At 39.6% G+C, this 8,886-nt stretch overlaps 1 protein-coding gene across 1 annotated transcript; it reads right to left on the bottom strand.

Moving 5' to 3' along the window:
• Positions 1-8,302, bottom strand: mtfp1 (mitochondrial fission process 1). The gene is made up of 4 exons (XM_083983118.1): positions 8,182-8,302; positions 3,846-3,973; positions 3,046-3,278; positions 1-2,293 (listed from the first exon to the last, which is right to left on the bottom strand). The coding sequence occupies exons 1-4, from the start codon at positions 8,249-8,251 to the stop codon at positions 2,227-2,229; spliced, it is 498 nt and encodes a 165-aa protein (XP_083839244.1). The 5' UTR covers positions 8,252-8,302; the 3' UTR covers positions 1-2,226.
• Positions 8,303-8,886: the final 584 nt, after the last annotated feature.

Here is an 8,886-nt window from a genome sequence, read left to right as displayed (position 1 = left end):
TTTCTTTCTCCAGTGTTTCAGAAGTTATTGACAGAATAGGATTGCTCAACATTCAGTGTCCATTACAATGAATGGAGTTTCAGCTTTCAGCTTTGAACAGTTGTACTTTCGCATGAAAAATAGTCTCCGTCTTATGAACTGCAGACAGAACAGAACTCGAGGTTATTATTTTTTTTCAGTCTAGGCTGAAAATGTGACTCATAAAACCCACTTCCGAACACACTGCCACATAAGAAAACATCAAAAAATGTTCAAGTATGTAAACCATTCCTTGTCTTTTACAGCATGCAATGATAAAAACAATGTGAAGTTGAGTCAAATCTGAAATGTTAAAATTGAACATAAATATATATAAAATATAGATTTTCACTTGGGATGCACCAATAGACTTTTTTCAGTGCAGACTTGTCATAGCAGAAAAAACAAAAGGTATGATTATTAATTTTAAATCAATTAAGGTGTCAATGTCTGAGCTTTCAGTATGTGCAAATGTGCTTTTTCTGCTCTGACAAATCAAATGGTCTGACATGAAAAAAAGGTTTATAGCATCATACTTATATGGTAAAAGTTTGTGCTTAGGTGGATGGTAATATTAAAACTACACAGACACTGGAGCCCTGAGCACGAGTCCCAATCATTTCACAAGAAATGATCAAAAGCTAGTCAATGTGCTGCATCAGTGCTCAGCATGGACAAAAACACAGTCATTGGTGCATCCCAAGTTTTCACAATCTTCCCTTTCAGCATCTCTCCATGACAAAGTGGACCACATCCTTCATAGCAAGGAGAATATGGAGTGACACATTAAACAGGGGTTATTGCCAAAATGGTACACTGGTGTATACTGACAAACAAACTGGAAATGATAACCATCCCCAATATACAGTATATATAGATAAAATATGTTCCTCTTTGTCTTATAGTGACATTTCGTCTGAACTCTGAGCTACATTTTGTATGTTTCACTTTTTTATTTTTGTAGAATATTTATCATTATGTAACCACATACATTTTCTGTGTAATTTACAAATCTTATGCATGTACATAATGTCACAATGCCTAATTCCCCTTGCATAGTTGAGCAAAAATTTAATTCAATTATATTATTTGGCTCTTGAAAGAAATGCCTTGGCAATAACATACAGACAGCATCTATTTCTAAAAGAATCCCTTTAACCGTTCCCTGCAAAGATACTACACTGACCTTCACAAGTATCTGAGAAGTACAACACTACATTTAATGTACTTCCCTGCATCAAAGGGTTTAGTTGTGCTGTTGTGCTGAACCCAAGGTGGGTCGTACAGCTTGCTCCTTTATGCAGAGAAGTCAGACAACAAGATGTTACAGTATTGCATCCTAATAATATTTGACTCTTAGCTTGGTAACCAACAGTTCTTTCTTTTCTTTTTTCTTTCTTTAGTGAGGAACAATGTACCATACTATACAGTATAGTGTAGGTAGGTAGGTAATCTTATAGGTTGTAACTAGGGTGTATAAAATGATCCCAGTGTAAATCCTGGCTCCCTTAACCAACAATAAGGTAAAACAAAGCAATGGAAAGGTGCAATAGAAGACGCTCTTGAAGCATCTTTTCCAAAAGTAACAGATGTTTTTGAGTTGAAAAAGAAACAAAACAAACAATCCAAGACAAGCTCAAAGGAATCGAAAAGTGAGTGGGACATCATGGCAAACTGGCTTTTTAGCCTGTCATTACAGTACCACTGAATATGGCTGATTTAATCTCTAGACATCTGAACATGAGGTGAGGCTCAACAGGCCAGAGAAACAGCTCACAACTCTAGTTCACGAGGGCAACCCTGGAGGCTTTCTCTGTACTCACTGTCACAGTGATATATATATATATAAACTGCATCCCTGCAGAGGAACACTTTACAAAGCAGGATACAGCTTTCATACTGTTAGGTTCCTATTTAAAAAAAATTTTTGTGTAGTTACCCAGATTGCCCTTAGAGGCTAAAGTTAAGGATCCCCGGGGGGGACATTTCACAAAGCAGGATTTCACTTTTAACAACTCAACCTACCGTTTGACTTTTTATTATTCAGAGATAAAATTATTTTATTATGTGCGTCTTTGACTAACTGTGAAATCTTGCTGCATGAAATTCTTCGGTAGTGCTTCACAGTGGTGGATAGATCGGCACAGGTTTGGTAGACTGGACTCCTCTCCGCCCAGGAGGGGACAGTCTGTCCAGCATGGTCCCTCTTTATTCGTGCTTGTCTCCCGCGTTGTAGACTTTCCGCAGGCTGGAGTCCAACAGGAAGTCCACTGACCTGAAGGGCACAGAGAGCAGAAATGTTGTGATGACACTTAGGCCGGTGCATATTCTCATTTGCCCAGGTCATAGTATTTCAAAGGCTAGGACCAGTCCCAGCCTGGTCAGCTGCGTACATGAACTGATGAAGCCTCTTGGATGAGAGGTGAAACGTCTTCCTAGACAAATAACTAAGTCCAGTTGCTTTCGATTTAACCTCCTTTGAAAAAAATGATGACACTTAGGTAGTCTATGAAACCTTGTATGCCGCTTAGCCTTTTATTTTTTATAGTCACTTTACAAGAGCAGCTCTGAGGGGAAAACAGCAGGAGGAGCTAAAATTTTCATGTATACGAATACATTACATTAGTTTTATCATGTGACTGTCATTGTCATTGTTGACTCAGCCCAGCAGCATCCTGTTTTGCTTCCTCAGAATGTGATGCGAGTGTGAGCATATAGGCTTTACTTCTACTTTCTGTTTTATCAAATGTCTGGTGATGTTCTAAAAACTGTGATAGTTATTTATAAGATATATTTTACAGATGGGAACAGATTAAAAAGTACATGCAGCAAATAAATTGCATAACAGCGTTTAACTTTGCTGTCTGCCCTAACTTTGCACCCACTGAGTGGTGAGTGCAGCTCATACTGTTCCTCATGTACGAGCAGCCGGAGTAAAAATCAAAGCTTACATAATTGACATCTTACATAATAATGTACAGTAAACACATGCACATATGGAAACAAACACAAACAACATATGCCAACCTGTCTATTGGCTTGATGATGAAGGGGATGGTGGAGAGGCCGATCGCTGTGGTGGTCCACTTGCGGACGGGCAGGGGCAACTTTGTAGTTCTGCCCAGCAGGTAGAGCGACCCGGCACACACGCGGTTAATGGTGAAGCCCGGGATGATCACAGAGGCGAGGGCCTGCCACACGAATGTGTCCACCACTGCTACCGCTACCCGTGTTGTCTTCCCTGGGTTGTCCCCATGGGCCTTTAGGAACAGATGGAGGATTAGGAATGAGAGTAGTAACAGCCGTTGCAATCAGTCCAAACATCAACAGTGTTCTTTCATATATGACAAAGAAAAAAAAACATGCAATCCTGGCATTTGAGGCGTTTTTTTTTTGTTTGTTTTTTATTAAACAACTGAAATGATCAATCAAAAACCAAAATAGCACCCTATTAAATCTATAAATCGATTCATAATAATAATAATAATAATACATTTTATCAATAGGTGCCTTTCTGGACACTCAAGGACATCGTACATTGGTTAAAAACAGTGCAACACAAACAGTAAGAACAATGGGGACTAAACAAGATGATGCTGATGATGATGAAAAAAAAGCAGGTTCAAATTAGACAGTGCAAATGAAATCATAGGAAAAAGGCAGTTTTGACCAGGTGGGTTTTGAGTTTGGATTTCGATTTCGATTAATTTAAAATGTGCTGGAACTGAACTCCCCTCACAGGAACTGGTGCTCTATTTCCAACCCTCTTTGTGTACATAGGAATGATGGTTACTAATGAAGGTAGCACACTCAAGGTCATGTCTTACCACAGCTGCTTTCTTCCCTTTGTCTACAGCATCAGCAGTAACGTAGGCAGTCGCCACCGCATAGCTGCCCCACACAAAACTCACTGGCACCAGAGCACGAAAGGCTTCCCCAACCTCATTGGCGTAGCCTGCGGGCACACACAAGGAAGATCACATTAAGTTGTGGGCAAATCCCGAGCATTACCACATTTTTATTCAGTCTGAAGTCTGGTGTATGTTGTTTGACCTTGGCCTTGCCGGAGGTATGCTCTCTCCAAATGCTCTTTCAGTCTAAAGTGAAATATTGTATGCTACTGTCTGTATTTTTAGCATCATGTTCCTCAGTTTCCAGTTCATATATCCTGAAACATACAAGAGGCCAATAACCCTCAGCTTCATCTCTGACACTGTCCTGCTGAAAATGCAGAACAACAGTTTGAAAAATTATTCAATACCCGTTCCATGGGGATGGGGGATGGCTTGAATGTCCTTGAGCTCTTAATAAGAAGTTACCTGTGCTGTACACCACAGTGCATGTAAATCACTGGTAAAATTAACTCCAGGCACACAGGGAGCATTATCTTTGGTTCAATGACAATAGAACCATCCGAGCGTGGTGGAGTCAAATTCTGCTGCTGCTGCTGCTGCTGTCTGTCTCTATCACTGTCGGCACTGCTGGCAAAACTGAGGCGACAGTGAAAACACTGCACTTTGCTGTGCTACCTGAGCTGAAGGAAACACTTATCATACAAGCAATAATATTATAGGCAGTGAAACTTAAATTGGTAACAATTATGGTCTTTGGCTAAATAAATAAGACACTTTTACTAGAAGTCAGTGTAGTTCACCCTGGTAAAAATATGTATTATATGTGTTGTATTTCCACTTATTGTTAAAGGGATAGTTCAACATTTTTGGCAAATTGGCCCATTGCCATAATCCCTGTAGTTTGGAGTAGGTTATACCTTTAATTGTCGGTGCAAGCTATTTTTAGAACGGCGGAGCAGAGCCGCGAGCTGCTCAGAGCTACGCTACAGAGGATAATGGGATTTCTTGGTTTCCCTCATCCAACTCATCAAATACACAATCCAACAACTCCAAAACGCTCTTGTGGACAAGTTGTGACCTGCACATTCACCACGCTATGAGATAATAACGGAACGTTACGAGACTGAGTTGTTTTCAAGGTAAAGTCATGCAAAACCGCTGATGCGCGTTCCCTTCGAGGGCAGTTTTTCGGCAGGAAGTCTCTGCATTTGCCTGTTGTGCAGTTGCTGGATTGTGTATTTGATGAGTTTGATGAGGGAAACCAAGAAATCCCATTAGCCTCTGTAGCGTAGCTCTGAGCAGCTCGCGGCTCGGCTCGACCATTCTAAAAATAGCTTGCACCGACAATTAAAGGTAACGAACCTATTCCTAAAACTATAGGGATTATGGCAATGGGTCAATTTGCCAAAATGTTGAACTATCCCTTTAAGTTTGCTTACCAGCTTTTTCCTGCCTGCCTTAAAAGGTGTATTGAAATGAAAGAGTGAATGATGCCTCCCCAACTACAGTAAATGAGCAGTTCACACTACCATTTTTCTTCCTACTGTTTCTAAGCAGTTGCTCAAGCTCGTTGGACTTGCTGTCCGCCAACACACCCGAAATTTATTATGAAAGCAATTGAAGAGTTCATTTGCAAAAGCAGATAACTCCGTTTTTAAAAAATTCTAGAATCTTCATTTTTAATTTTTAATTTACATAAGGTTATATCAGTCAAACCAAAGTTGAGTGACTTTGAGATGTAACAAAACAGATATATCTCAAAAAAATAAAGTTTTATTGAAAAGAACACTATGCAAAGAATAATTACAAAGCCTCAGCTCATTTTTTTCAAAATGGCACTTATCTGCTTTTGCAAATGAACTCTTCAATTTCAATTTAAGAAAAAAGGAGGAAGACAGAAAAAACATTGCACTATCGAGAGGTGGTCATATCTTTAAAGGTGAGTTTGTTTGCATCAAACCCAAATCCTGATCAAGAAAATATGTGTAGCTCGATTACCAATATGTTCTTTATTCATAAGAGAATAAACAGCATAACAGACACCACACTTCCAAATGATACAAAACAGTGAAAGTGGTTGGTTAGTTAGTTAGTTAGTTAGTTAGTTAGTTAGTTAGTTAGTTAGTTAGTTAGTTAGTTAGTTAGTTAGTTAAGATATCCATTCACCATATAGCTATATGTTCTTCCGTCTGAGCCCAATGCCCATGTTATACATCAGTAATAGTATCATGTTACTGGGGACTGCCAACGGAAACTGGGGAACTGCCAACGGAAATTAGCCTTCTGGCTATAATTGGGTGCATTTACATTTTATCCTTTTAAAATGTTCATTGATGTACACTGTCCCTCTTAAACAAATAAAGGAATTAAATTAAAACCTGAAAGGGTAAAAAACTGTTTTGAAAATAATATATCGTAATAAAGTTATTGTTCAAATCCCTGAATGAAACCTACTGAAAGCTGGCAAAGGATTCAATACTTTAACTGTGAAATTTTGAGGTCAAGTTAAATATTGGATCAGGAGGTGCAGAAGCACTTGTGAGTACAAGGTGATAAGAGCTCCATTTGTATAACAAAGTATGATAGCAAGAAGAGGAGTCTAGATAAGATTATGTTCCAGTAGGGCATTTAGTTCATTACAAAATGTGCTTTGCCCTGGCTGCATAATACGCCGTTGCTAGTGAGCAAAGGGTTCAAGATTACTTTTTCTGATTCACAATTTACTCTGTGCCCAGCAGGCCGTGAAGGTGTGTAAAGAGTGAGTGTGTTCACAAGATGTCGAGGGAAGAGAATCAGAAAGAGCAGAGGTGAGAAGGACAAAAAAAGAGCAGAGTGATGTGATGCAAGACAGAGAAACACAGAGATGAACTGTGCTCAACACTTAAATCCAGTCTCTGATCCACAGATCACCACTGCTGCTGTAGTATTTACCAACAGGGGGATTTCAGGTGTTGTTGTTACCTGACACATAGCCCATCACCTTGAAAGAAAGAATCGTCTATAAGGACATAATAGGCCTCAAACGTTATCCATCTGTGATCACCCTGACATAGGCTACTATATCAGTGGAGCCACCAGCGTAAGGGCTCAAACCCTTTTAGATCTGGTCCAGGTGCTGAAAATGTCCATATGACCTGTTCCTTAACCTCAGAGGAAGTAAACACTTCAGGATGGATGGCTACATTTTACAGAGAGCACAGCAGACATGTGTCATGTTATATCCAGTCTATGTTACCCCGCTGATGCTTAAAATGAATAGTGCACTGCAAAACAACACGTACAATAGTATTTGTGCACAATATCTCCACATTTTTTTCATTTCCTTATTATTACCGTATTTTTTATTTGTATTTACTTGAATGTTTGGCACTTCTGTGTTGCAGTTATGTATATTCTGTATCCAAAATATAGGCCTACATAATATAACTTAAATACCTAATAATAACAAGTAAATAGCCTGTTTTCAACTCTTTATGTTGTCTCCAATCACAAATACAATGGTCCTACAATACAATCATTCAAGTAGTAGAATGACAAGACTGTAGGACCATGTTTTTCATTACAAGCTCCTCAGTTTAGAGACAGAGATACTTAACTTGTACACGCGGGATTAAAGAAGGGAGCAAACAGATTATGATTTTAAAGAGAGGATAAAGTGATGGATATAACACTAAATGTCCATCGCAGGGTGAAAGAGCAGTGGATTAGGGCATGTACTGTAGCCTAGTAGTCCGGAGGGGTTGAACAGCCTGGCTGCACAGTGAGAAGACCCGCTGCAGTCACTCAGTGGCAGTGCCCTTCAGATCAGGCTGCGGTGAAACCAGCTGCTCATTGGGTGAATCCAGTGACCAAGATAAGAGGAAGGCAATGCTAGTTTTTTAGGCACAGATACTGAGCTGTATCCGGTTGGTGTATCGCCAGTAGTTTTGAATCTGGTCCTGCCTACGGGCGTTTTCTCTGGTTTTGTGAGTCACTGCCTCGACTTGCTTAACAACTACCTTTACTGAGATAGGACTAACAGAGCTACACGGGCAACTTTAACTTACTAACAACGTCAAGGAAACACGCCGGGAATAATAATGTACAGTCCAGTCTAGGACAGCATGTACGTCCTGTGGTAACAAAGTGACCTTCAGCTGCCAAGTTTGCTATTAATAGATTAAAAAAAGAGTGGTTAGCTAGCGTTAGCTGCAGATAGCTAACGTAACGTAGCGCTCCAAGGTAATGTTGGCTTCAATGTTATCACTAAAGTCGCGTTACTCTGTGTCCACTATGCGTTACAGTAAATGCTGAATGTAACGGTACGTACCAAGGAAGCGGACCCACGTATCGCGATAAATGTCGACCGTCTTGCTCTGCTTTTCTTCGGAGGAGTCCATGCTATCCTGCCTTTACTCCATCCCCCGATGCTGTACTATTGCATAGGCTCGTTGGTGGAGTGTGAAAAAGCCGACACACCGGAGGGACAGTGAAGGGGGCGTGATTTCAGCCACAGCATCCAACTAGCTGCAGAAACGTAACCCCCTCCCTCCCTCCCATACCTTAATGTGTCACTTGATTGAAGATTTGTAGCTATGTTATAAACTAGTATTATATTATTTCATTTCAAGAACAATTAAATTAGGAAATTATTATCATTAATTTTCTCAACGGCAGCATGCTTAAATTAAAATATATTTCTGTTGTGGTTCACTTTCCTATATCATATAATATCATCATTTTTGTCCTTTAGTTTTAAGTGGTTTACTCTATTTACCAAAAAAAAAAAAAAAGACAGATATAATGTGCCTATTTAGTTTACTGTGTGTTCTGTATGACTGCATATGCTGTAAAGTAGGCTTAACAATACCAGATAAAACCATCAGGCAAAAGGCAGGTTGGATCCTAAATGAAAGATAAGGTGGCTTTAGTTACTATTTTACCTTTCAACCAGCAAGAAATTGTAAGTCATGGGCATGACTATCACTATACCCATAGCCTACCTACTTTTTACAGTGCAGGTTATGCATAAAGA

Source organism: Trachurus trachurus (assembly GCF_905171665.1).
Source record: "Trachurus trachurus genome assembly, chromosome: 12".
NCBI classification, from domain to species: domain Eukaryota; kingdom Metazoa; phylum Chordata; class Actinopteri; order Carangiformes; family Carangidae; genus Trachurus; species Trachurus trachurus.
Note: the sequence above shows the minus strand (reverse complement) of the source record. Positions and strands in the feature narration are given on the sequence as shown.

Coding starts and splice junctions, on each gene's coding strand:
- mtfp1 (XM_083983118.1), bottom strand. CDS start 8,251: ATGGACTCCTCCGAAGAAAAGCAGAGCAAGACGGTCGACATTTATCGC. Junction 3,279..3,845: donor AAGGGAAGAAAGCAGCTGTG/GTAAGACATGAC, acceptor CTGTTCCTAAAG/GCCCATGGGGACAACCCAGG. Junction 2,294..3,045: donor ATCATCAAGCCAATAGACAG/GTTGGCATATGT, acceptor TGTGCCCTTCAG/GTCAGTGGACTTCCTGTTGG.